Source organism: Psammomys obesus, unplaced genomic scaffold, assembly GCF_907164565.1.
Source record: "Psammomys obesus unplaced genomic scaffold, mPsaObe1.curated_primary_1811, whole genome shotgun sequence".
Lineage (NCBI taxonomy): Eukaryota > Metazoa > Chordata > Mammalia > Rodentia > Muridae > Psammomys > Psammomys obesus.
In genome coordinates this window covers 4,503,982-4,531,753 of record NW_026590405.1, presented here as the reverse complement: position 1 = coordinate 4,531,753, position 27,772 = coordinate 4,503,982, and the positions used below count along the sequence as shown (strand labels likewise).

Below are 27,772 nucleotides of genomic sequence, written 5' to 3'. Positions count from 1 at the left end.
TTGGATGTGAGTATTGTCTTCTGCTCTGTATTTTCACTGTATTATGTCCTTGAAACAGAAGTTTTTAACACCAGTGTGGCCTGCTTTTTCATTTCTCTTACTGCACCTGTGGTTGTGAGGCTTCCTATCTGTCTTCTTGTCAGATAGTATAAGTTTAGCCCACGTGTTGAAGTACTCTATTTTAAATTATTTTTTGGATATGGCAGTAACTAATGGTCCCGCTTCGTTGTTTTTTTGTTCTTTCAGATTTTCTAAGACCGTCCTTTCTCTATTAAATGGTCTTGGCACACTTTCCAAAAATCGTTTGCTGTTTCATTAGCAATGCTAATAAACAATAGTAAATGAGTATTTATTTCTCGGCTTCCTAACTTGTTCCATTGGCATGTCATCTGTGAAGTGAGATCATTTAATTTCCTTTCCAGGTTAGGTATCTCAGATTTTTAAATTTTGATAATAAAATCCAATTAGGCTTTTCTTTTTTCTTCTTTTTCTGGTAAATGATTTGTTTTCTCTCCAAAAAGTCTTAGTTTGCCTGCTCTGTGTAGCCTTGGCTGGGTGGAACTTGTTATTCTCTGCCTCTGTGATCATCTCAAGTGCTAGGATCACAGTGTCTTGTCCTTGGTATTTCCTGACACACTCTTCCAAATGTCTTGCTTTCTTCCTGTGAAAACCAAGTTCCTACTTACAATTATTCCATTTCAGCCTACACACTTTAAAGAGACAATCTCTTCAGCTTTTGTCTAAAAATACATTTTTAGTCAGGCATAGTGGTATATGCCTTTAATCCCACTCAGGAAGTAGAGGCAAGAGGAGCTCTGATTTCTAGGACAAACAGAGCTACATAATGAGGCCCTGTCCCAAGAAAACAACGTATAAAATAAATACACAAAAAGCATGGTTTTTTGTTTTTTTTTTAAGGAACTTTTTAATTGCATATGGAATTTTCCTTTTACCACGTTAAAGATGTTAATCCACATTTCTCACTTCCCTTTCTTCTGATGTGAAGCACCGTTCGGTTTTTAAAATGTTTTCCTTTCCCATTTTGTTTCTTTGCGTCTGTGCACATGAGTGGCATTTCCCACAGAAGCCAGGGGCATATAGGTGGTTGTGAGCCAATTGGTGTGGATGCTTTTAACCACCGAGCCACTTGCAGCTCCCATTATTAGCTTCGTCATTATTTTCTTGTTTATCGTGTGTCTTCCTCTGGTTGTTTTCAAGCGGGCAGGAGTTGCTATCGGGTGGCTTCCTTAGTTGCTCTTCACCTTATGTATGGAGGTAGGGTCTCTCACTTGAACCTAGAGCTCACCAACTCACCCAGTCTAGCTAGCCAGCTTGCTCCAGGAATCCTGTCTCCACCTCCCACGTTTTGAGATTACAGGTGAGTTGCCAGCGCTTGCCCAGCAATTATTTGGTTACTGAGGATCTGAACTCTGGTCCCAAATGCTTGTGGAGCCATCTCCCCAGCCCCCTTGATAGTCTTTTATTAAGTGCCAGACACCGTGTGAAAAGCTAAAGAAAGCACAGTTGTCAGTGTAACTGCCTTGTCAGTGCTGTCTGCCGTTGGACTGGGAATAGGCTTTGCTGTTGTTTAGTTGGCTCTTGAAGGGTGGGATAAGAACCTTTTCAGAAACACCTGTAGTTGGAGTGCCTGGTCTGCGTTGGGCTCAGCTGTGCTCTGCTCTCAGTCTCTAGCTGCTGGGTGGGCGGCACTTAATTCACCAGTAATTCCTCACATGCAGACGGCCTCTGTTCTGGCTACATTTCTATGCCAATGTGGTGTTGTTTCTTTTCTCCTAGCTACTGCAGTCTGCAAATCAAAGCTCTGGCCAAAATCCATGCCTTTGTACAAGACACGTGAGTACTGTCCATTTTCCACCAATTTCAAGGAAGCCCTTGCTTTGTTCTTTCCACCAACTTGTTTCTCTTTTCTCTTCTTTTTCTTTTCTTTTTTAGTTTTTTTGAGACACAGTTTCTCTGTGTAGCCCTGGCTGTCCTCCTACTCAGAGACCTGTCTGCCTCTGCAACCGAGTATTAAGGTGTATGTTACCACTGCTTGGTGGCATTCAACTCTGTTTCTTTAACGGTGACTTCAAAGCTACTCTGACGGGTTCATGAGAGTGGGATATTAGCAGAGTGACATCTTTGAGAACAGAAGAGATACCAGAATGTGCTGGTGGGTGGAGGGAAGGCTGTACTGGGAATGCTGGCATCCAGGTGGTGTGGATGCAGGTGGTGGGAAGGGATGCGATTTTGGTCTGTAAATGCTGAGCTGTCTGTAGAGGCCAGTCCTGATGCCCACTCAGATGGTCGTTGTTGCAGCTGTACCTCTAAGCAGTTAGGGAGGTCAGATAGGCCCCTGGAGGTCTCATCTTGTGCTGGCTTTGTTTCCCCAGGACCCTGAGTGAACCTAGGCAGGCAGAGATCCGGAAAGAATGCCTCCGACTGTGGGAGGTAAGCAGCCCACTGTCACCCCAGGCCAGGAAGCCATAGTTGAGAACAGGATTGTCACTTCAACTCCCCATCCCCCAACCTGAAAGGGTGCTCAGCTCCTTGGTATGTTGCAAGTTAACTTCTGGACCCCCTGACAACTTGGCCTGAAGCTGGGTTAAAAGCACACATGTTCTGGGTAGGCTGTATTTTGCCCAGATGGCTCTATGTAGTAATACACATAGGGGAAAGGATTTGGCTTTGGGTTGTATCAACGTAAGTGACTTCACAGGGAGTGAATGTTGCACCTGCAGCTCCCTTGCTGGCCTGTTTGCTTGCATGCCACTTCTCCTTACACAGTGTGTCAACAGGGCACTTAAAAACCGAAGCTGGAGCTGGAGCTCAGCAGCTAAGAGCACTAGCTAGCTGCTCCTCCACGGGACCCAAGTTTGGTTTGCAGCATCCACATGGTAGTTCTCAAATGCCTAACTCCAGTTCCAGGAACACGCACATGTAGTACACAGAGATACAGATGTAAAACATATCCACACACTTAAAAAGCCCTTTGCTGTCTACTTTCAGATCCCAGACCGGGCTCGAGTGGCGCCTTCTTCTTCAGACCCCAAATTCAAATTTTTTGAGCTAATCAAGGTAAATCTGGCTTCTGTGGCAACCTATTAGAGGGCTTTTTCTAGGGGCAGAAGATGTCAACCTGGCTTCCATAAGATTGAGAAGGCATCAACCTGGAAGCTAAAGTAGTGGACTAGTCTCCACACGCAAGCTGTATTATATAGGGTTTCCCAAGATCACTTCAGGCCAGCAAGAATCTCCTTTTTTGAGATTGAGATGGGCTTGGGCCAGCATTCTGCCAAAGAGCATGCTGGCTGCCGGGGGTTGGCAGGGTGGCCTGAGAGGAGATGAGGAGTCAGGCACAGTGGTCAGGAGAACCTTGCAGCTCTGACCGACCAGCAGGCAGATTGTTTACTTATACAGGTTTCACAGAACAAAGGCAGACTAATGATTACCCAAGAAGTACAGACTTTTATCATTTTTGTCTCCAGACATATGTTTTTTTTTTTTTTGTTTTTTTTTTATATTATGTGTCCAGGGTTACAAGCTTAGTCACAATTAGAACATACAAATTGAACGTATTTTATTTTTACTATCAACCCTTTAACTCCAATTCAGAGAATCTAAAGAATGTCTCTGCCAAAGCAAACACATTTATCATATGACAATCTGCTTTTATCCTGGCAGTATTTGTAATTTTAAAGCACTCCAGACAAACAAAATATCTGAACTGGTCTTTTTATAAATAGCAAATACTAATTCCTAAATCCATATCCTTTCATCATCTATGCTTTTAAGCAGGAAAGGTTATTTTAGTCAATCTACCATATTTAATGAGCTCTACTCCTCCAGGGGTATACCCTGTCCAAATCTCCTGTCTTTAACCTACATTTTCAGAGAGCTCAGCATATTGTAAAAGAGCCTTGACTGTTACCAGTTCTCCTGCCGTTCAGAGTTTGTCAGCTAGCTCTAGTCTAGCTTTCCCCTGTTCCAGTTACACTGTTTGAGTTTACTTTTCCTAGCATTTCAGTGCTTATCTTTTCTTATCACAAGCTCTAGTGATTTAAGGAAGACTTCCAAATAGGACCAGATAAGGTTATTTCCCTAAAAGCAGAAGTAAGGGTAGAAAGTTCAGGGTTTTCCTAAAAAGACTCAGATATAATTTTCTCTGGAAAAGACATAAAAATGCACAAATTCCCCATTAATGCAACACACAGAGACCAAAAAACTACAAGTGAGAGACAGAATGATAGGGATTGCAGCATTTGTCTAAGGTTTGCTGGAACTTCATGACTTTTACTGTTTCCAGTGACTATGGCTGCGCCACCTGGCCATAAGGTTCTTTAAAGTTCAGGGTCATATGGGATTTGTCTGCAGGAGTGAGAGGGATTGAGGGATGATCTTAGGCAGGGGAACTGCAAAGGAGCCACAGTGGGTCTGGCCTGAACCTAGCTTCTCTATCCTGTTTCTAACAAGCTAGCCTTCAGTTTTTCTGCCATCAATCTCCTAGCTTTTCCCATGGTATCACTTCTGTCTGGCCTAGTTGTGGTCATAGTGCTGGTTTTGTGAGGATCTAAAGACTAAAGAATGAACTTCAAAACATTCACATTTTTCTGAATGTTTCTTTGCTCTCAGGCCAACTGCTGGAGAATCCTTGCTTTTGCTGTCACTGAATGCATGACTGCTTTATTCTGGTGACATTCCCTGTAGCTCTGGTAATCCCATCTGTTCTGTGGATTCTTTCCTTTCCTGATAGATCCTAAGGAAAAGTGCAGGTGATTGGAAATAGTATCTATTTAGTGATTGGTTCGGTAGAGAAGAGTGCGCAGGGGAGCCTACTCCTGAGAGCAAGTGCTGCTTTCTCCTCCAGCCTAGCAGCATTTTCTTTGATCCATCCCACAGGACACTGACATCAATATCTTCAGCTACAAGCCCACGCTGCTCACTGCCAAAACCCTGGAGAAGATCCGTCCTGTGTTGGAATATCGGTGCATGGTGTCTGGCAGCGAGCAGAAATTCCTCCTGGGCCTGGGGGTAAGTCGGCAGCTGGCCTCCCACTGTCTTGGTGACAGTGTCCTGCCTATAGATGTGGACAGCTTCTGGCCACGCTGTATGTGTTCATTCTGTTGGCACCAAAGAGGACTTCCTTGAAACCTTATTTATTTTCTTGCCTCGAGCTTGCCAAGTGTGATTCATTCATTCTTTCATTTCTTCATGTATTTGTTTCTTCCCCACTGCCTAACTCTGCCTTGCTGAAGGGAAGGCTGTTGCTTTTCTAGAGATTCAGAGTCAGTGGCTCATGTGGCTGATCCTGGGTACCCAGTTCTTTGCAATCCCACCCCCTGCCAATTCCTGTTTGGAAGACACTCATCTTCCTCCTCTGGGCAGAGAGAGGGTGGGCCTGTTAGCTTTACATCTTACTAGCAGCCTTTGCTTTCTCCTACCCTGCATCTTTCCAGGTAGCTGATCTTCCCTAATTACTTCTGTGTCCATACTTTGCATTTTTCTCCTTTTGTTTTCTCTTATTCCTGTAATCCCAGTCTTTGCATGTACATCAAACCTGAAGGTCTTTTGCACTTTCCTACCAGAAAGATGGAGCCCATCTCTACCTCTGTGGAGGCTGAAGAGAAAAGTGCCACAAAATCTGTTTCTCCTATTTTCTACTGATGTTGGCCCGCCTTTGTCTGCTTGTAGCTGCCAAGTAAAAAAGGTCTGTTGAGTACAGAGCCTCCCGTTTTTCATTCTCCATGCCTACCATTCTCCCTGCCTGCAGAAGTCCCAGATTTACACGTGGGATGGCCGCCAATCTGACCGCTGGGTGAAGCTGGACCTGAAGACAGAGCTGCCCCGGGACACACTGCTCTGTGTGGAAATTGTGCATGAGCTTAAAGGAGAGGTCAGAAGGGTTTCTGTTCACAGATGGCTCTGGGGTAAGGGGGTTGGGCGTCCTGTGAAGACTGACCTTACACCTTAGTTTGATTTCATGGTATAACAGAATAATTCCCTCTAAAGCAGTTGCCTTGCACTGTGGAAGGTCCTGGGAAGGGGCAGACTCTCCTGATGATCCTGCTAGGTGTTTTCAGTAGCCAGTTTTAGTTCGTAACCAGCAACCCCTTAGGAAAGAACAGACCTGCTTTATTCTGGGAGCTTTGAGTTATTATAGTATAGGGATGACATTCCAAACACTCAGTGTGAAGAGGCCACACAGGGGCTGGAGAGATGGCTCAGAGGTTAACAGCACTGGCTGTTCTTCCAAAGGTCCTGAGTTCAATTCCCAGCAACCACATGGTGGCTCACCGCCATCTATAATGAGATCTGGTGCCCTCTTCTGGCCTGCTTGCACACATGCAGGCAGAATACTGTATAAATAATAAATGAATCTTTTTAATTGCAGCCAGCCCTGAAGATACCTGATAAAACAGGGTCAGATGAAAGGGGAGGAGGTCCTCCCCTATCAGTGGACTTGGAAAGGGGCAGGGAGGAGACCAGGGAGGGAGTGTGGGGTTGGGGAGGGAATGAGGGAGCGGGATACAGCTGGGACACAGAGTTAACAAAATGTAACTAAAAAGAAAAAAATAATAAAAAAATAATTTAAAAAAAAAAAAAAAGAGGCCACACAGTAGGAACAGTCTCAGTGGTTTGAGGCTCATGAGGGCTCTTGCGCCTAAAGCCTGCTCTCAAGTCCAAGCCAGTCCTTGCTCAAGCATGCAGGGAAGTCAGTGCCAACTTTCCCCAGCTTAGCAGTAGGTGGATGGAGGCTAGCATGCCACATACAGTAGGCAGAGTAGGCCAAAGGCTAGCACCTGCACAACAGACAGCATGGTTATCATTGTAGGGGAAGGCCCAGCGGAAGATCAGTGCAATCCACATCCTTGATGTTCTGGTGCTGAATGGCAGCGATGTTCGAGAGCAGCACTTCAACCAGCGGTATGTCTGGGCCCTAGGGCAGGGAGGGCGGGACTTCTCATATCCACCATAGGCTGGGCCCAGAGACAGGAGGAAAGACAGCATTGAAATTTGCCGAGATGTGGGCCTTGCTTGTCAGATTCTAGCATATTCCATCTCAGCACAGTTTAGATTGTAGAGGTCATTTTTGTATCGATTGAATAAGGGTCGTCTTGTTTGAAGAGGGTTTCTTCTAAAAATCATGGCTAGGCTGACAGAGTGTATGCTGTACAATAGCAGTTAGCACTTGAAGTCCTAGTGGAGATGACTGAACACAGCGGGAAGGCACACTTTAGGAAAACCAACTAATAGCTCGCAAAATTAAAAGCCAGACTCCAGGACAGGTTGGGCCGTCGGGGACAGAGATGCTGCAATTTGGAAGGTTTGTGTAGGTCCAGGTTCTCTCACATGGTGGAAATGCCTTGGTTCAGGTGAGATCCCCTGGCTTGCCTCTAAGGACTCTGTTTGGATTGTAGAATTCTGCTTGCTGAAAAATTTGTGAAAGCAGTTTCCAAGCCCAGTCGACCAGACATGAATCCTATCAGGTGAGCATGGCATTCTTTCAGACTCCGTTGGGGTTGTGGCTTCCTGCTGCTTGCTTCTCCCATCTAGTGTGGGATGGGAGGGTTCAGTGGAAGGGCTGGAGCTAAACTGATCCTTTGTCAGAGGTTTGGGGATGTAGCTCCCTGTCTGCCTGGCAGAGTGAGTTAGTTTCCTAGTTTGCCTGTCCTGAGTTACTCATTCACGCTTGAGCATCCTTAGCTGACTATGGCCTCCAGGTAAGGAAATAACAGGAAATGAGGATTTGATTCTAAAAGGAGGATGGTAAAGGGAGAGGAACGTGCTTGAGAGAATAGTGTCCTTGTCAACAGGAAGTAGGTAGGGCTGGAACTTAAGTTCCAGGCTTGGGGCAGGAGAGGGGATTGATGAAGAGCATTCTACCTTCTCTAGTTCAGAGGCTGTTACAGACAGCACCGGAGGATGAGGTGCTTATTGACCCGTTAGCAGAGTCATTGGTGGTGTTCACCTAACTTAGAATTAAACCCAACATTGAGGATGCATGACAGTGTCAAAGTGAGCTTTGCCTGTGCTGTATGATGTCCTGCCTGCTGGTTTCAACAGGCAAGTTTGGGCCCTCCAGATGTGGAGTGCTGAGCCTCAAACAAGTGTCTTACACCCTATATAGGGTCTGTGCCTTCAAGAATAACAGAACTACCAGAATAATTTAGCTTTAGTTAGACCTAAAGTCTATGTATAGAGCCAGGCAAGACCCTTTGGACGTCTGGCCTGTAGTGCCAGTGAAGGCTGAGGATAGGATGCTGTTAGAGAAATTTGCCTGCTATATCTGTCCTCTTTTCCCCCTCTTGTCTTCAAGACTTAGTGCTAAATGCCAGCTGCTAGTACAGGCCCAAGGGGCTATGTCATAGCTCTGAAACCTAGACAGGCTATAGGAAGCAGTGCCACAGGATCAGCGGCCTCAGTTTTTATGGGCTGATGGCTGCAGGGAGGGCCGGAGGATAAGGGCAGTCAGTCTAGGGCCTCCCTGGAAGCTCTGTCATCTGCTCTGTTCATAGGGTGAAGGAGGTATACAGGCTGGAAGAGATGGAGAAGATTTTTGTCAGGTGAGTAACTCGCCCATTTGCTTCAGATTGGTGGGGTAAGGTGCACGGCTCAGTCAAGAGTCATTCTGTCTGCAGTGTGGGTTATGGAGCTGGGTCCTGGCACTACCTCACCCTCCCTCCCTTGCCCTGCTGCAGTTCAGAGTCCCAGCTATGAGCTAGCTCAGCACCTGTCAGGAGGGAACCAAGGGTGACTTTCTATCAGGCAGAAATAGGGGTATCATCGATACTGCCATAGTTAGGATACTGCCATAGTTGTCCTTGCAAGGGGCAGAAAAGCAGGCTGCCTGGAACACTAAACCCCAACTCACAGATTGAGCCTGTAGCTTTAAATACATTCAGTGTGCCACACTCAGCAGGTGAAGGTGAGTCCCTGAGAGCTCCAGTGGCCATCTGAAGACCAAGCATCATCCCTGGCCTCTAACTCCCCCTGTCTGAGCAAGACCTCTGCACCCCACTGCTTGGTTGAGAGTGCAGAGCCTGTGTTCCTAACTCATTAGGCAGAGCCACTAGCTTGGTATGGCTTGGAGGATTTGTGCTTTGGTTTCGCCTGCCAAACCAGGAGAGAATACTGGGATTAGTATCACTTTGAATTACCTAGAGACTAACAGTAGCACGCTCAACTCTGTCCCCGTGCCTGTGCTTCCCGGATGGTCATGCTTGGGGACCAGGTTAGAGATGAAGCTCATCAAGGGCTCTGGAGGCACCCCGAAGCTCAGCTACACAGGGCGGGACGACCGGCACTTCGTGCCCACAGGCCTCTACATTGTCAGGACTGTGACCGGTAGGTGCAAGATTCCCTGCCTAGTAACCCTTTCCCCAGCAAGGGTTACTAGCCCAGACTTTGTTGTTGGGGTGGACAGCAGTCAGCTGGCAACTTCTGAGGAACCTGTAGGGAATACTACACCCCCCAGACTGGACCTGTTCTGGTCTTTGGCTTGGGGCAGGGAGAGATGAAATTGTAGATGCCCACGTGGTGTTCTCAGCAGGTAAGCATGGCTTCTCCACTACGTACCCCATAGGTTGGCTATGTCACTGTTGTGGAGGCCAGGACCAGGATAGGCCTTAGGAAAGTTAAATTCTGCCATTCACTTGAGCTGTTTGGGCTTAGCCATGGAAACTGGAAGGGGCAAGCAGGAGAAAGGAAGGGCATACTTGTTGGCCATCCCCATGGGTACTGTCCTAAGTGCCTGCTGCCTTCTCCTTCAGAGCCATGGACCATGGGATTGAGCAAGAGCTCCAAGAAGAAGTTCTTCTACAACAAGAAAACCCACTTATCCACCTTTGACCTCCCTCCAGATTCCATTGCTCCATTTCAGTAAGTAATCCTCCACTGGCCTGAAAGCCCTCACTGCCATGCAGAAGCTGCCCCAGGTATGGACCTGGTTCATCCAGAGCCTGGGTAGAGAGCTCACTGGCTAGGTGGCGGTGGGGAACCTGCAAGAAGGTTGGAGGAATTTGCCCCTTATGAGTCAAGCTCCCATTTGTTCTTCCTCAAAACACAGCATGTTGTCAGACTTCTGCTGGACATGGGCTTCGGCAGCAGCCCAGTGGGGCTGAAAACTAGCTGCAGCTTGTCTCTGTAACACTGGGACAGGTGAACTATGAACAGAGTCTAGTTAGATGTCGGTTGTGATGGCAATTCTTGAAGGCATGAGAAGAGCTGGGGCCTTTACTCTTTGGATATCAGAAGGGCAACTCTTGACTTGAGTCCTTGACAGAACCCAGTTTATTAAAAGCACCCATCCTTGAAGTCACAGTTGCCAGAGATGGAGTAGTGGTCTCCTGGTCCAGCACCACCTGGGTACAGCACTGAATGCCTCTCCCCCACCCCTCACAGTACCTGCTACTATGGCCGCCTCTTCTGGGAATGGGGAGATGGCTTCCATATGCGTGACTCCCAGAAGCCCCAAGATCCAGACAAGCTGTATAAGGAGGACGTCCTTTCTTTCATCCAGACTCACAATCCTGGAGGCCCTTAGGATTTCCACCTGATGGATGCCCTGCGTCTGGTTCTGCCTCTTGGAAAGAGCCTGGGAATGTTTTCCCTGGTCATGGGGGAGATGGGCTCTTCTCCATTCCCAAGGGTCACAATCCAGGTCTTTTAGAGGACACATCCTTGAGAAACTGTGCTGCCTGAGAACTGACACCACCAGGAGTCAGCCTTGAAAGCAGCTGCTGGGGGTGGGTCAGTGCTTGCCAGAGTGGCAGGCTTTGGAATTTGTAGACTCAGTTTTCTGAGTTCACTTACTGCCCCATAGAGCAGTCAGCTCCCTGTTTTGCCCACTTTCACTAGGCCAGCCAAGTGCAGAGGCCAGGAGCAGCTATTGTACCAATCAAAGTTTTGTTTCATGTGGTCTTTTCCCCACTCCCATCCTGGAGTTCATCCCAGCAGCCAGGGAAGGATTTGGGCCCAGCTTCCTGCAAATGTCAGTCTTGGGTACCAGGTGTGACTGTCCCTTGATGTTCTAAACAGTGGGCAGCTCAAGGGGGCAGGGGCAGCCTGGAGGACCTGCCTTTTCCTCTTCCTCTCTAAGCGTTAATGGAAGGTACCCCAATGGGTGTGGCACCAGCCAGCCCTCTGGCAGTTCAGGCCACCTGAAGCTCTTAGAGTCCTGAGCTAGTGGTGGCTCAGGTGCCCCTTCCTCTTCACTAGGAGGTACATATTTTGGTTTGTCCATACTCGGTCATTCCATTTCTGTAAGAGGGAGGAAGGGCAGCAGCTTTGGGTAGGGTGCCTGTGGTGGTTTTTTTTAACGGGAAGCACCTCTCAAGATGTCATGTGGGCTCCTCAGGGGCCCCAAGCCAGTGCCAGCCTGGTTTCCATGGAGATAGGGCACTGAAGCACCTGTGAGGTTGGAATTGACTCCACCATGGGAGGTCCCTTCTACCACCCCCCACCCCTAACCCAGCAGCCACAGTGCTAGGACGCCATATTTCCGCCTAGTCCTGGGTCTATCAGTGTGTCTTGCAGAATCTTGATCATTAAACATATTTTTACTGCTCATGTGGCTCTGTGCTGACGGCTGTTGTCCACAGTTGGATGTGACTGTAAGAGGAAAGGGAGGGTTTGTGAAACCCAAGCCTCCAAATCCCGAGGCTGCTGCATGACAGACTGGGGGCCCAAAGGCACCAAGGGATTGGAGAATGAATGAGCCCACAACCCTAGGAGAGTGGGGAAGCACCTTCACTCTATTGCATAAACCATACAGCTCACTCCAGGGTGGCACTGTGACAATTCAGGATCAGTCTGTGACTAAAATAACAGAGGTATCAGACTAATTAGTGTCACTAGACAAGGGACAAGAAAAACAATGTTTTGCTGACCCTGGCTAGCCTCCTTCCACCAGAGGCCAGTGTTGTGTGCTGAGATTGCTCACCGAGTCTCCGTAAGGTCCAGGTGAGAATTCCTTCACCTGACTGTCATACTTTGGAGGGCTGCCTCCAGCTGATCCACCCTCGTGTTTCACAGCCTCTCAATGTCCAGGGCCTCAGCACCCCGTGCTTCCTGCTGCACGTGCAGCAATCATCTTTCCTCCATCGTGACCCTCTGCCGTGAGTGGAGTCGCAGTGGTATCTGTTAGCTGCTCTTGCTTGGTCTCCTTCTGATCAGCCCTACTTGTTCACTGGCCGCTGCCACCATAAGTCAGTCTGATCATTACCTTAGCTCCTGCTGCCCACCAGCTCACGGAGGCCTCCTGAGCCCTTCTTGTCTCTGGAAGATGAGTTCATTCCATATACCCCTGGAATCTCCACTTCAAGCCCAAGTGACCTTTTACCATGCATGCTGTATTTTCCTGCCCAGGGCAGAGTTTGGAGACACAGGCAGCAGAGTGCGTACCTTTCCAGCTGCACTTCTCCCTCCCTCCTGAATTATGCACAAGAATTTCGAAACATCCCTTCATCTTTGATACAGGAGTGCTTCCCCTGCTAACCCTCAGTCAGCGGACGTTCACTTACTAGAAGCAGAGCCTGGGGCTCTTTATTGCCCCTCTACTGCGCAGTTGGAAAAGGTAGTAGCATGCCCTTTTGCTACAGCTCCTGGACAACCACAGGGGAAACGGCCCCCACCTCCACCTTGAGCTTGAAAAGCTGCTTGTTCCCTGAATAAGGAGTGGAAGGGAGCCTGCATGGCTGAGGATGGCTGACTCACATAGTCCAGTGGGCATAGAGCAGGGCCAGGAGTATGAAGATGGCCACCGAGAGAAGCATGTTTTTCCGATTCTCTTGCCGAAGCAGCTTTAGCTCCTTCTCTGAGAGGAAAAAGACGAGAACGACCTTGAGGCCCACCTAACTGCTTCTCCTTCCAGCCACTTTCTTACACCAAAACCTGGCTCTGTCCTTGATCTCCCCAGACCCTCGTAATCCTTCAGCCAGATTTAGACCTAAGAGCAGGCCTGACTTGCTCAAACATTTCTGTGAGTACAGTAGGGCATGTGTGAGACCACCAAAAGGACCATCACCAGGCCCATCCTCTCGCCCGTCTCAGGATGGGCTCTGCAGTGCTCAGCCTTCAGGAGCATCGTCAGGCCAACTGGGGCCTCCTTGGGCTCACACAGGTCCTGAAGTCCTGCTGCCTAACAGTGCACTGGAAGGCTTCCTGACATTCTTCAGCTGCGTTCACATCCAGTCACCACTTGTGCAGAGTTTCTTCTCTGCAAAGATCAAACTGATGTCCTGGCTGCCACCATACCCAGGGAACAGACTAGGAGAACTGCCAGCCAACTCTGGGCTGAGCAGAGAAGGAATGGGACACAACTGAAGAGCCTCACAGCAGGGGGTGCTGGGCTCTACTTGGCTCTGCTTCCAGCACCCAGAAGGTGGCAGCATTGTTCCACCCACAGAAGCCCTTTCCTGTCTAAGTAGGATCTATCTAACCACCCCACTCCCAGTGGAGGTTGTCCTGGTGGGGCGGGGCATGGGATGCAGGGTCCATTGTCTGTGGATGACGGCCTTCTGGACATGGCCCCAGACAAACCCCAGAGGATACAGAGCCCTTGCTACTGCTTCCTCCTTTGGGCAAAAAACAAACAGAAAACCTTTCCTCCCAGGCAGGTGGCTCCCAGCTGGCAACAGGAAGGAACTTTCTTACCATACTTGGAGGCCTTGCTCATGAGGGTGGTTTTCTCCTTCTCCAGAGACCTCCTGTGGGGAAGGAGTTTACAGCTTAGACCCTTTTCCCTGTCTTAACTTAAGAGGGGCAGTAGATTCTTGTCTGAATAAGGGGGTCAAAAGTACGATCTTACGGGACAAGAGTTGAAGCTCAAAGTTAAGGACCCTTTGGCCTTGGCTTTATAGGGGTGTGAATGAACAGAGATTACCTGTCCTCAGGACTCAGCTCCACCCTGTAGAGCTGGGAGGTCACAGCCTCCAGGTCTTTCCGACACTGAGATAGCTTCTCCTCTAGCCCATCAATCTGAAAGAGACAAAGGCACAGAGATCCACAGCATTTTCAACACCGGCGCCTCAGAGGGGCTCACGTCCAAGTCCCACCCTGCTGGCCCACGCCACGTTTGTGCTGTTGACAGGCTAAGACCTGGGAAACAAGAAGTGGGTGTTGCCTGCTTCTGACCCTCTGAACCAGGCACAGGGTGGGGATGAAAAGGCAGAACTCCAGGTTAGCTATGTCTCACAAGGAAGGTCCCCAGTTGTTTCCACTAGAGTGTGGCACCCCACAGAACCTGCCCCACGGCAGACTCAAGAAGGAAACAAGCACTGCAGAGACAGTGCAAGGTCCCACATGGGAGGGGAGGGGTTAAATGTCAGGGGGCTAAAAAAGTAGGGGTGTTTTCCTAGTAGATACGATTCAGTGCAGTCTGTGTTGTCATGATAGGCATTTTTCTGAGAATCAATAAAAATTGGCGAAACAATGCAACTTAAAACCACTTCTATTTCTTTCTGATGTGGCTCTTAGGCAGAAATGTTGCCTGTCACCAAGCTCAGCATAACTCGATGGCAATGGAGCTAAGCTCCTGAAAGGAAGGCTGCCAGACATATCTTCTTCCATTTGCTCTGCCATTTCAGAGATGTGATCTTAAAGAAAAGACCTTAAAAGATCTTAAAGAAAAGTTGTGGGAAATGGTTTGTAAAATGCTGGGCAGGGCTGTGTCCCAATATCGTACGTCTGGCATCGAACACAGTTTGCCTAGCCTTACTACTCTCTGGGTGTCTAAGTGGCCACCTCTCTGCTTCTAAGCTGGCCGGCTCGTGCCTCACTTTTGGTGGCTAGTTGTATTGAGGGCTCCTTGGAACCCTGTAAAAGTCTTTTTTTTTTTTTTCCATCTCTGACTTTATCTGCCCTTAACAAATCCCCAGGAGAGACAGCAAATGGAAGAAAGGGGTTCCTTAGATGGAATGGTTTCTCTGAGGAGTCACAGGTGTACCCCCCCTTCTGTCAGCTTCAGCTCCAGTTCTCACTGTAGCGACCCTGGAAAAATCTTGCCTCCTCAACAGGCTGGGAATCAGGAAAATAAGTCCCTGGGCTTCTGCCTCCTCTCTGGCCAACAGCCACCACAGACATTCCTAGATCAGCCACTTGGGTGAGTCCAAACAAGAGGTCAATCCTGCAGCTGAGTCAGAAGGGCTCCACAGGAGGGAATAACCTCCAGAGCCCGAGGTTACTGCATGGTTCACGGTACCATTTCTCTGCCAGTGGGTACCAGGCTCGGACAGCAGATTGGGCAGTCCCCAGAGAAGTCACAAGCCTCCTTGGAACTGCACTGTGGGGAGGTGAACATGGAAAGCCAGGCCTGGGAACAACAATCTCTTATGGGTACTTGTGACCACCATGTGGTGTGCCCTTTGAAAATGCCAGAGGCCGTGATGGGGCCTAAAGCTTACTCATGCAGCTGAACCTCCTGGCCTGGCTAGAGGGCACCATTCTGCTTCACCTAGAGTGAGTCCTTTCTACATACCCTCCAGTTAAGATTTTATCTGCCCAGACTAGAAGCTCACAGACTGGCCAGTTCTACTTGTGCCTGTGACCTGCCTGCCCTAAGAATGCCCGAGTCTGCAGCTCCTTAGGCCACCTGCCATCTGTGTCCAAAAGGCCTGGTCTGTGGCCTTCCTACTTGTGGCCAGAGTGAGTGGCAGCTGAGTGTGGATGCACTGAGGAATAGGCAGGAGTTTGTACAGCTGACTTCTGAAACCCTTGGGCGCACTACAAGAAAGCAGCTGTGCTTGCACACAGCTGATGCAGCTTATTCCGGATGTCCAGTCCAGGTTCAGTTTTCCCTGTTGCTTTGGGCAGGGCCCAGGGTTGCAGGCCATTCTGGAAGGGATCAGGTTGAGGATTTCCATTCCTGAATGCCTCTGGAAGGTGACCAGGTGCCCAAACAAGTGGTAATTGCCCCGGAGCAAGGCCAGGAGCTCTTGCTGAGCAGTCTTATAGCTGAGGCTGTGGCCAAGTGGCTCTGCCACCATGCTCTGGACAGGGCCTGAGGGGCTGGCAGTCAGGGGCCTTTATCTGAACAAGCCCAATTTATTTGCAGTTACACTGAATATCCCCACTTTCATTTGCCACTTTTTAATGAGACTTAAATGGGCGAACACAAATCAAGGTTTTAGGGACTCAGTTCTAACCTCCCTCTATGAATATTTATGTCCTGCTGACTGTTCTGATTCCCTTCTAAACAGCAAGTTCTCTTTACAACTGCCTGATGTGGCCTCAGGGATGGGGGTGGGGAGTGGGGGCTGGGCCTGGAGGAGGTTCTTCAGCAAGCCGCAGACTCATCCTTAGAAGGGGACTAGATACCAGCAACACTTGAAGCAAGGGGCACTGTCAGAAACGGTAATAATGGGACAGACACTCCACAACCAGGCAGGAGGGACAGTCATAATGCTGTTTTTAGATGTGAGTGGGGGCCACAGAGATGGCTGTAGACCAGAGCTGACCCAAGACATGCCAAAAGTGAAAAACCAGAAAACGGACCCTAGAGAAAGCCCTCAGAGTTGGATTAAGCCTTAGGTTCAAATCTGAAGTATTCAATTCACTCTCTCCCTGCCCTCAGACCAAAGGCAGGATGGCAGGAAGCTAGGCCCAGCAGCTATGCACTTTAAGATCAGAATAAGGAGACAAATCTCAGGAAGATTTTAGAAGAGCAGGGTCAGGGCTGGGCAAGCAGTTGGACTGAAAGCTGGAAGCTTAAAAGTGGGGTATATCATATGAAGTGCAGCATAGGGCTCCAGCTGTAACTGGTCAGTTGTCACTTGTGAATGAATGCCAGGATCCTTAAGCCTGCCTGTGCCTCAGGTGACAGACATTTCAGAGCAGTGACAGTAGGTGCCAGTAAGGATGTGCTACAAACAGCACTTCACATAGGTTTAGTACCAGCTACTGTTAGAAGAATGGTACTCACTGGGTCTCTGGCCAGCGTGAGACAGCATGAGCAGTGAGGTTAAGGGTAGCAGGTGGCAGTGGGGACAGCAGGGCCTCCACCATGAGTCAGCCCACCAGCTGGCACAGAACATGGCATGCCGGTAAGCTCTGTAATCTTTTTGGGGTGGTGCTAGGGTAGGTTAACGTGGCAGAGGCCAGGTGTGGGGGAACCAAAAGTGAGAAGGTGGGATTAACAGAGCCCAAGACAGAAAACGCAACTGAGGCCTAAGGAAGCAGCAGTCCTAGGAAGAAATGAGGGCAGCACAGGGAGGCAGTCAAGCTTTAGGTGTTTGAAGCAAAGCTCTAGGGACCTGGCAACCAGGAAGGCTGGGAGTAGGCATGGGTATCCTAGAAACTGTGGCAGAAAGAGGTTCAGTCCAAGAGATGGGAACTTCTCCAGGGGAAAGGGAAGGCTACGGAGCCACTCAGAGCACCTGGCTGGCAGGAGAGTGGCAGCTGGCTACAAGTAACTCAGGTGCTGGCACTTGCCTGGAGCTAAAGGGGCAACATGGCAGAAAGGTGTCCCTGAAAGAGGAAGAAACATCCGTGTGCTATATTTACACCCAGATGAATCTAGGGAACAAGGGGGTATCTAGGGAAGAGGCGCCAGTGGCTGAAGCAGGCTCCCAGTCTTCTGGGAGGACCAAGAACCCCAAGACACAAGGGTGGAGTTGGGAGTTTCTGACATAGTGAACCTCTGAGAGGCTAGGAGGTACCATGTAGACTCCGTGGAGCAGTCTGGACCCAGCAGTGACTGGGCAGTAGCTAAACTGTCTGTGAAGGCAGGGGAGAAGCAGAGGAGGGAAAAACAGCAGGTAAGATGTGAAGAGGAAGGCACAGCCCTGAAGACGGTGGAGCAGCGCAGGTATCCAGGAGCTGGTGCTTAGAGAAGCCTGTGAGGCCTGCACTGCAGTCTGGGTGTGCCAGGACAGCTGGAGGTGGCAGTCAGGGACTCCTCAGGGCTTTCCGCCCCAGCCCATGGCTCTGAGCACTGCTGTCTTCTGAGAGGTGAGGGCTGTAGAGCCCCAGCCCTAGGCCGACTGACAGCCCCTCCCTGACTCAGGAATATAGCCCTACTCTCAGAGCTTTAGGCAAGTCTCCCTGGGGTCCTATGCACCATAAAACCACTGTGTTAAGAGAAACTGTAAAATTCGTCTGAAATCCCCAGGAGGCATCTTTTCAGAGGATGGAGCCTCCAGGAATCAAAGCCCCAAATAGGCTCCTCAGAGGCAAGGAACTTGTGCCACTTGCACAGACAGCTGCCCCTGCACAGGCCAGGTCAGGCCCCACAGGGTGCCAGCTCTAGGCCTGCTGAAGGAGCATGGGCAGCTTTTATTCCTCTGACAAGCAAGAGCCAGCAGGAGCACAGGCTCTTCTGTAGGAGAGTGAAACAATTAAACAAAGCATTCAATAGAGCACCTACACAGCTGGGAGGCAGCAGCTCCTGGCCTAGTCTCAGCCACTGCAGCTACCTGGGGAAAGGGCAGGGGTTCCCCTGGGGCTTGGTTCAGGGCCACATGGCACATGCTAGTTTCTAGGTTGGGAAGAGGTTCCTGTTTCTCCGGGACCTTACTCCTGGGAGCTTCTGGCCAGCAAATAAATGACAGGATGCTGGGAAAGAGCTTGCCTTGGGTAGGGGTGGGAGTGGGGGTCTCAGGCAGGAGTGGCCCACTCCTCTCTGGCCAGGAGCTGGCGGGTTATCAAGGACTTAGATGGCGTCATGTGTCTGCATTGGGGGCATGTCAGGAGCAGCATTGGGAACCAAGAGCCACAAAGTGGATGCAACAGCTGGAACACATCTGCAGCACTGCCCAGCTGCCAGGCTCTGTTCTAGACCCTCCACACAGAGGAGGAGGGCAGACAGCCAGAGTCCACATCTTACAGGAAGGAAGGAGCTTGTCCAGGTGTGTGTCCTAACCCTGCCACGCCACTGTAGAAAGCTGGATCTTGGCCCAGGAGGCACCCCCGCCCTGGGCTGGGCAGCACAGGCAGCTGCAAGCATGCAGTCTGACTTTGCATCCACCTTGCAAAGGGGCTGTCACTACTGTGCAGAGAGCAGATTCCCAGTAGAGACGGTTAGCAGCTTGGCAGAGGCTACACGACTCGAAGGTCACAGTGGAGCTGGGTCCTGGTACATGTGCCTTCCTCAGCGCCAGCACCCTTCATGAAAATGTGCACAACCCACAAGGACTACTGACATTCAGAGACAAGGTCAAGCACCGCCTGCCTGAGCCTGTGGAAGCCTGTTGGTCTGGCTTCAACAGATCCTCGACTCTGATGACCTTGTGCCTGGCTGTGCTTGGTCTCTTTTCACACAACAGATGCGCTGCCTGGAAGGGCCTGCCTGGAATCCGTGTGCTGGGAGATGCAGGCGCCAGGAGCCGGTGTCTGTCTTCATACTAAGCTGACTGTCCCTTCACAAACACCCTCCCCCACACTGTCACAGTACCCTCCCAAATGCATGCAAAAACACATCCAGTTTGGAGAAGGAAGTGTGTGGGCTAGCTGTGCCTGGTAAGCCCTCTCCCTCCTCCTCCCCAAAGGGCATCAGAGTTTCCTCCTCTTCTGATTCACTGCCTGGGAAGCTGGTCCAGGAAAGCCACTCATTTTCACACATCAGGAGCCTGGGATGTTTACTGTAATGGGTAAAGGCGCTAGACCGCCTGCCCAGATGGTCCCTGGCAGGGGCCCTGGGGCTTTCCATCTGGGGACTCCAGCCACTCAGCCAAGTCACAGGGGACCATGTGCCTCATCTCCCAGGGCAGCCTCAGACCTAAATGGCTGGTCCCATGACACTGCTTAGGCGATATTTTTCTGTGGAGGAGGCTCCCAGGAATCTGTGGGGTCCCCCAAATCAACAGGCCTGCTGCAGTTTCTCTTCCAGGCAGAGCAAGTGAAGACAGCAAGCCTTCAAGGTTCTTGTCAGTGACTGGGGTCCTTTGAGGGTGAAGGCTGCTGTAGTCCAGGACAGCTGCCAAGGTCTGCACAGAGAGGAGCGGTCCAGCTCTGGAAGTCACCCTGCAGGCCAGACCTTGCCCTAAGCCTTCAGCTGCCCCAGGCCAAAATGGTGTTTGGGGTTTGGTTTCTCTTCTCTCCCTCTCCTCCCCACCCCCGATCTTTTTTTTATAAACCGGCAAAAGCTACTCCATCACTGAAAAGCTCAAAGCCCTTTTCAAGAGCTGGCATCCGCCCCGTGCCTTATGAATTCATTAATTAAGACGCTGGCAAACAGCCTCTCCACACATGCTGACATCCAGCAGCGTTAGGTAATGAGGTTTTAGTCTCCTGACCCCTGTTAAGTGGAGCGGTGCCAGATGCGGACTGCCAAGAGCATCACCTGCCCAGTGGCGACCTGTCGCTTCCACCTGTGCAGGTGAGGCTCATTTAATGGTCAGCAGGCCCTGAAGGGACCCCAGCAAGGCAGCTCCATGTTAGTGCCCGACCTCAGCCCCCAACTACACACCGGCCTGGAACCAACACTTCCTCCTGCCACTTAGGCAGACTGGGTAAATACTTCCTTCCAGCCCAGACACTGCCTCTAACTCTGTCTCAGGAGATTGGGACCTTCCCCTAGGCTTGTGCACAGCTCATCCTAGCCCCCTGGACCAACACTGGCCACAGTTCATGCAGTTCATCCCGAAGCCTCCACCTGTCCTGAGTCGCCTTCAGTCTGTCTGGTGAGAACACTAATCGCTTCCCAAGTACTTTTATCCCACCCTGAAGATACTGTCAGTTGGCCAGTCCAGCGCCGACTCCCAGCCCTTCCCCTCAGCTCACCCCCACTGCAGATGTTCAAGAACAGTGTGGTGACAGCCAGGGTCACACACAGCTCAGCTTTGGGCAATGAGATGATCCAGATGTAAGAGTCTAGATTTACGGTTGAACGTGATGACTGGGACTGCGGCAGCTATCTTGTGACTATGGACACAGATAAGGCCATGCAGAAACACTAGCCCTGATACTACTAGCTACTGAACGGAGCTCAGCTTTGAACCAATGCAGGGACTTGTCTATCATCTCCTATGGGGAGAACAGCATTCCCATTGTGCCTAAGACACAGAGGCAGTCTTTGGAAACTTGGTAGACAAAAGCTTTCCAATCGGACTAGGGATGGTGTACTAGGGATGTCAGGACAAGTTATCTCCTTGATGATGTCAGCCAGGGGCACGGCTCAGCAACAGGGCACCTTCCACGAATGCAGGAGGCACTGCTTTCAAACTCTAGCGCCTCAAAACGGTGGGCGTGGCTAAGACCCATGTTTAGGAACTTCAGGCCAAGCAGCCAATGGGCAGGCAGCCCAGTTACTGTCACAGTTTAAATATAAGCAAGTTTCCTATCAGCCCAAACTCTCCCTGTCCATGGCTGTGACTTTTCATGGGAAAAATGGTTTTTGCTCTTGTCACTCAGAACAAACTCTCAGACCCTAAACACACAGTCAGTTGTTTCTGGCTGAGTCTCATGGGCCTCTGAAAGGGGCAGAGTTGGGGAGTTAAAAGGGGACCTGGCTGCCCTATGGGTGACCACCTGGCACAGCTGGTCCATGGCCACCCTCTTGGTAATTGTTTCACTATGACAAGTAAGCCAGGCTGTTTGCAGGTGCTGAGATCTCACTTGTGGGGCTTTTACTGCACTCGTCAGATTACCAAACATTTTTGATTAAATCACCACTTCACTAGCTTGGAGCGCACGACTTTTAATAAGAGGATAATATCTACTGCTACTGAGCACCAGTGCACACTCAATACTCAGACCCGCTGGAGGCACCAGAAGAGGAAGCGGAGAAACAGCTAGATGCCAGAAAGGCCCAGGGTTACAGTTTCAAAACCTTGAATATCCCAGCCAAAAGTAACCTTAGAGAAAAAACTGAAGATACCTACATGCCCATACAGTTTTACACAGCTATCTATTTACCAATATTTGAAATAGCCATGCAAACATCTACAAAAATGCAGGGAGAATGAGGGGGACAATGCTGGGGCTATGGGTCAGTGCTAGAGGGCTTGCCTACTGGGCTGCTATCTCTTTAAACCACAGCTGGCTCTTCAGTCCCAGCTGCCCAGAGCCACAGTCAGTCCTGATCAAGTCTTGTCTTTGCTCTGAAACATCACGAGCCAGGCCCTCCAAGATCTGCGCTGTTCTTGGTTATTTTCCAAGCTCCCAGAACAGCTCAATCAGCTTTTCTCACTAGTGGTATTTCCAGCTCAGGGTTCCACACCTCCACAATCCTTCCAAACAACATGGCAACGTGTGCCATAGCAATAACCCATGAACCTGGTACCAAGGTCTGTTCTAGTTGGCTCTTCTTTTGCTGTGATAAACATGACCAAAAGCAACTCAAGGAGGAAAGGGTTAATTCGGTTTCTAGTCCTTCATGAAGGGAACTCGAGGCAGGAACCTGGAAGCCATAAAGGAAGCTGCTGAAGGCCTTGCTCCCCATGGCTGGCTCTGCCCATGGCTGGCTCTGCCAGCTTTCTTACACAACCCTGGACCATTTGTCCAGGGCTGGCACTGCTCACAGTGGGCTGGGCCCTCCCACATCAAATCCTTCACCAAGAAAACGCCCCACAGACTTGCCCACAGGCCCATGTGATGGAGGCAGTTTCTTGAAGTTCCTTCTTCCTAGATGACCCTAGTTTGTGTCACCTTGACAAAAATAATTAACCAGCACCTTACCATGTGTAAGGCTGCAAAATGGGTAGAGCTGCTCCCACACAAAGCACTAAGAGATTACATCCTGAGTGGAACTCAAACACTTAAAATTCTGTGCTGGAGGATGAGGGTGTGGCTCAATGGTAAAGCACCTGCCTAGCCGGCAGGCAGCCCTGGGCTGTAGATCCAGCATAGATAGACAAAAGGACTTTACTTCTCCATGTTACTAATGAGGAAAGCAAAGCAGAAAGGGGATGGGCTCAGATCTGCAAAGGTCAGGAAGAAGCAGGAGCAGCCATTTGCCCCTGGCCACCTTATGCCAGGCATGCTCCGGGCACCTGGCAGCCACATTGTGTGAAAGGTGTGATGTGCTGGAGACCTGGCCCCTATCACATGCCCGCCCCTTCTCTCCTGGTACTCAGGCTGCACTGAGCCTGCGGCCTGCCAGCTGATGATGAGCCCTGGCTGATGAGGAGGTAGTGGGGCCCTGCACCGTGGCTCTTACAAATAGGGTCCTTAATGCAGTGGGTACTTCCTCTACTGTCCTTGACAAAGGACATACCAGCGAGGTGTGCCTTGATCGTGTGGAAAGGATGGCAGGACCCCACGTGCAGCACACCAGCTGGCAGGAGAAGGCATGTGGACCAGACATCCACCACTTCGTTTCTTACAAAGAAGGGCATTTGGGTTTCTTACAAAGAAGGGCATTTGGGTTTCTTACAAAGAAGGGCATTTGGGTTTTTGAGATGTTTCTCACTACTGCAGTCTATGGTGACTTTAAACTCACGTGTTTCCTACCTCAGCCTCCTAAGCACACAATTAGCCTTAAGTAGAGCCTTCTGGGGCAGCCACACTCACATTGTCCACAGACGCTTTTGTATTAAGACAGACTGATCGCATGGTAGCTATATTTTTTTGTTTGTGTATCTGAGTCAGAATCACATGTACTGTGGTCTTGAGCTCCTGATCTTCCCTTCTGTTTTCCGAGTGCTGGGATTATAGGCATCTGCCACTGTTACTGGCCTATATTTTATGAATGTTTTGCTTACACATTCGTGTACCACATATCTGTTTGGCGTCCAAAGAGGCCAAAAAAGGCAACAGGTCCCTTGGAACTGGAGATAGAGATTGTGAGCTGCCATGTGGATGCTGAGAACCAGCCGTGGTCCTCTGCAAGAGCAGCCAGTGCTCTTAACCACTGAGCCATCTCTCCAGGCTCAGTACTTCTGTTCTTTAAAAATGATATTGAATTAGCAAACACTGAAGTGGGTTGGGCTTCCACAAAGCTCTGGTCAATATTTTCATCAACTATTGCATACACAATGTTCTCAGATGTGTGTTTCTGTTAAAGAGATCTTATTTAATAAACGGATCATTTTCATTAGCACTGAGCTCACTGCTCAGGGCATCATGTAGTGTCAAGTTGTTTCAGCCTGAAAAACAGTTTCTCTAACAAAACGATTGTCCCTATAAGCTTCATCACAGCCCTGACACACTAGACAGTACTTTAGCGCTGTGCTTAGGGATCTCTTGAAGTAGCAAAATCACCAATAAAGAACACAAAAATGCAAAAATCATGGTGTTAGAAAGCCCATAAAAAGGACATTTGTTATGGCATGACAGCTCAAATAGGGCAGAGGCTCACTTGCTCAGACTCAGTTGGAGTCTCAGGTGACTCCAACGCGCTACCACTTTCTTTTGGAAATATGCCGGTACTGATCTGAGGGCTACAGATATACCATAGCTGGGAGGCAAATTTAGAGTCTGTGAACAAGACTGAAGAGGGCTGCAACAGGGGCATCCTACCGTAGAGTCTAACCTTTTGACTCTTTCTACACAAGGTCTGCTGACCTCTGACCTCTGCTCCAGGCCATTAGAGATAATGACATTTTCATTCCTGAAGCTTCCGAGTTTGGGGGTTTCTGTTACAGCAGCTCGAGGTGCTCCCACACAGGCTGTCAGGTCCACGCCCTCGAACACTGTCAGCTTACTTCATTCACCATGCCTGCTTCAGTCTTTTAGGACATTCACAGGTCCAACAACTTTTTTTTTTCCCCCACCTACAAAGCAGGCCAATACCTGGCTGTTGCTACTACAATCATCTGCTGTGGTAGAGTTCATGGGGGGGGGGGGGGGGAGACATAAGCACCATCCACCCCTCCACCAAAAGTCCCAATGACAAACTGAGGTACAGTTCTGACGAAGTTCGCTCCTGCGAGTTTACTGGGCTTCCTTAGAGAATGGGTGTGGGGACAACGTCCAGGGGTGTGTGTGCTCCTCCCCCAGCAGCCCACACTTGGAAGGCCTTTCTTTACTCAACTGAGGAGGGTTTTCCAGTAGCCAGCGGGATGGAGGGCCCTCCTCTTCCCTTCCCTGACTTACCTACTGTAGCCCCGCCCCGGGGCCGTGTGCAACTAAAGCAGAGTTGCTTCCGACAGGTGATACAGGGAGAGGCTGGATGCTCAGGTGAGGGTCTGTGACCCTCCCCCACCCTCCACTGTTAGACGTTCGGCCCCTACAGGACAGACATCATACACAACGCCTGCATTACCACAGATATGCACAGCCTATGTAACACACGCTCAGGTCCTCCTGAGTTACCTGGGATGAGAGAAACAGTCACGGCTCCACTTCTGCAAGCTCTACGAAGTCTTTGAGGACCACCGAGCAAGTAGGAAGCTTCTGGGAGGATCCCCCAGGGGTGTCTGAGCTTTTGACCTGATGCTGTCATCTATAAACACGTTGGGCTACGTTCTGGGCCACGTTCCTAGATGTACTGGGACACCTGTGGCCTGAGGGCCACAGGCTGAACATGCTTTCTGTGCTAACTGAAAAGGAATTGAGCCCACTTCCAGGAAGCCCACTTGAGTATCATCTCACCTTTTCATTTCCTTCCCCTCTTTGCTCTGTATCCCAGGCTGGTTTTGAACTCACACATCTCACAGCCTTAGAAGCATGCATTACCACGCCCAGCCCCCGGGTTCTACTTAGAACCTCAGTTCCCTCCTCTACACAAGCATGGCAGGCAGGCAGTCGAGGATTCACGGAGAACGCGAGCGAAAGCAGTACATGGTCCTCAACGTGCACGGGCTGTCTTTCTTTCCGTGTGTGACGAACTATTTGAAAGGCCTCCCCTAACACCAGATTCCCAGAGACCCTCACAGTCATTTCCAAACCACAAGCTTTGGTAGCCCACAGGAAAAACCTCCCCGTCTCTGGAGACGTCTAAGCCACTAGCAACAGCCTGGATAACAGAAGTGTGCTCACCCTTGGCTGGTTCCCTCCCTCACAGGTACCCCACACCGTGGGGCCCACCTGTCCCTTCTGGCTACTCCCCAACTTCCGAGTCTCTCTTCTAAGAACGCCCCCTACGGCCTGCCTTGTTTAGGGTTCCCCTTCCGCATCTCCTCCTCTGGGGGCCCCTTGGCTTCTGGGTCCTCGGTCCCTGCCTTCCCCACCCCGACCCCTGACCTCCGGGTCATGGCCTACTCACGTCAGGAGCCTCTCTGGGCCCTCTCCCCTCGCGGCCTCTCCCCAAGCCACGTCGCCCTCGCTTCCTCCCTCGGGCCCCTCGACCTCGCGGCCCCCGGGCCGACTGACGCCCCTGCGGCGGGACACAGCGACTAACCACGCGGCCCAAACCCAACTTCTCCCCTCACCTCCTGAGCGACACCAAGATTCTCCCGCTTCTTTTTAGTCATATTGCTCGCTGTGTCTCCCGTACGGGGCCAGCCCACTAGGTCGCACCGCGCACGCGCATGTCCTCGTGCTTCTTCCTCATTGGCCGGCGCGCCGGAAGGAGGCGGAGCTACTGTCGTCGCCATCTTGTTGAGGGGCGCATCCGCCCGCAGCGGCCATGTTTGTGAGGGGCGGCCTCTAGTTGGACAGTCTCGGCGGATAAGATCTGCGGAGACTTTAGTCCATCCTTGGGTGAAGACCTCTTTACATACTGCGAACTTTTTCCTTTCTTTCATCCTTTCTTTTTAAATCTTCCTTTTTTGCATCCGTCAGGGGCATCCGTGCAGTCGGTTTTGTTTTGATTTTTTAAGATTTTTTTTTTTTAATTTATGTATATTATGTTCTGCCTGCAGGCCAAAAGAGGGCGCCAGACCTCATTACAGATGGTTGTGAGCCACCATGTGGTTGCTGGGAATTGAATTTAGGACCTGTGGAAGGGCAACCAGTGCTCTTAACCTCTGAGCCATCTCTCCAGCCCAGACAGGATTTCCCTGTGTATCTCTGGCTGTTCTGGAGCGCAGGCTGTAGACCAGGCTGTCCTCGAACTCACAGAGATCCTCCTGCCTCTACCTCCTTAGTGCTGGCATTAAAGGTGTGCACCACCATGCCCAGCCTCTGCATGGTTTTTTAGGTTAAATAGTCTCTTTCAATTCTGTCCATCCTTCCAGGCCCAGCATGCAAGCCCCGCTCCTTCAGTCCCAGCTTGAACCCCCTGCTATTGGGGATCTAACATGGGCTTGCACTGTTAATTCTTCCTGTCCTGTGTTCTTAGGCATTGTCTTGTTTTCTGGTAAGAACAGCCTGCAGACATCACAGAAGACATGCAGAAAGCAAGTGGCATGCTATGTGCAGCCTGAGACTCTTACTTCAGTTTCTGTGTGTTCCTTTATCAGCTTCTTCATGCGTAGCATTGTCCAGTGTACCTGTGGCCTTTGAGTTTTTTTACTATAACCCTATCACAGAACATAGAACCGCAACCAAAGTTCTACAAGCCAGCATCTTTAGCATCTGGGAAGTACTGTGTTTGTTGTTGTTTGTTTGTTTTTACATTAAAAAAGGTAGCTGAGCATGATGGAGCACACCTGTAGTCTTAAGATACTGAGGACAGTACCTTAAGTGGGAGCATCAGTTAGAGCCCAGAAGTTTGTAAAACCTCAACAACAACAATTAATTTTAGAAATGTGTGTGGCAAAAAACCTAGCTGTGGTCTAAAGGAGTGTGTGTGAGGGTGTGTGTGTGTGTGTGTGTGTGTGTGTGTGTGTGTGTGTGTTTGGGGGGGTAATTAAACTGTCATAGGTTCTGCCAGGTAAATACATTTCATACGTGTGCTAGAGATTATCTCATGGGGTGGAACGACTCTTTGAACAGGTAACAGAGCAAACGTCTCTGCAAACACAGCTCTGTCCTTCTGTGTTCCTTTCCAAAGACAAATTTGTCCAGGTGGAAT

General features: G+C 50.1%; 2 protein-coding genes across 2 annotated transcripts in view; one reads left to right on the top strand and one right to left on the bottom strand.

Annotated features, from left to right (window-relative positions):
- Positions 1-11,568, top strand: part of Cmtr1 (cap methyltransferase 1) — a 40,289-nt gene extending 28,721 nt beyond the window's left edge. Inside the window, exons 14-24 of the mRNA XM_055606998.1 lie at positions 1,798-1,854; positions 2,394-2,451; positions 3,010-3,078; positions 4,900-5,031; positions 5,771-5,893; positions 6,833-6,924; positions 7,419-7,487; positions 8,517-8,564; positions 9,233-9,345; positions 9,771-9,879; positions 10,402-11,568. Coding sequence (XP_055462973.1) covers positions 1,798-1,854; positions 2,394-2,451; positions 3,010-3,078; positions 4,900-5,031; positions 5,771-5,893; positions 6,833-6,924; positions 7,419-7,487; positions 8,517-8,564; positions 9,233-9,345; positions 9,771-9,879; positions 10,402-10,543 — 1,012 coding nt within the window. The 3' untranslated portion in view covers positions 10,544-11,568. The remainder of the gene's footprint in view (positions 1-1,797; positions 1,855-2,393; positions 2,452-3,009; positions 3,079-4,899; positions 5,032-5,770; positions 5,894-6,832; positions 6,925-7,418; positions 7,488-8,516; positions 8,565-9,232; positions 9,346-9,770; positions 9,880-10,401) is intronic.
- Positions 11,562-26,319, bottom strand: Ccdc167 (coiled-coil domain containing 167). The gene is made up of 5 exons (XM_055607007.1): positions 26,247-26,319; positions 13,883-13,977; positions 13,654-13,706; positions 12,715-12,814; positions 11,562-12,276 (listed from the first exon to the last, which is right to left on the bottom strand). The coding sequence occupies exons 1-5, from the start codon at positions 26,286-26,288 to the stop codon at positions 12,225-12,227; spliced, it is 342 nt and encodes a 113-aa protein (XP_055462982.1). The 5' UTR covers positions 26,289-26,319; the 3' UTR covers positions 11,562-12,224.
- Positions 26,320-27,772: the final 1,453 nt, after the last annotated feature.

Coding starts and splice junctions, on each gene's coding strand:
- Ccdc167 (XM_055607007.1), bottom strand. CDS start 26,288: ATGACTAAAAAGAAGCGGGAGAATCTTGGTGTCGCTCAGGAG. Junction 12,815..13,653: donor GAGCAAGGCCTCCAAGTATG/GTAAGAAAGTTC, acceptor TTTTCCTCTCAG/AGAAGGAGCTAAAGCTGCTT. Junction 12,277..12,714: donor CTCTATGCCCACTGGACTAT/GTGAGTCAGCCA, acceptor CTCATCTTCCAG/AGACAAGAAGGGCTCAGGAG.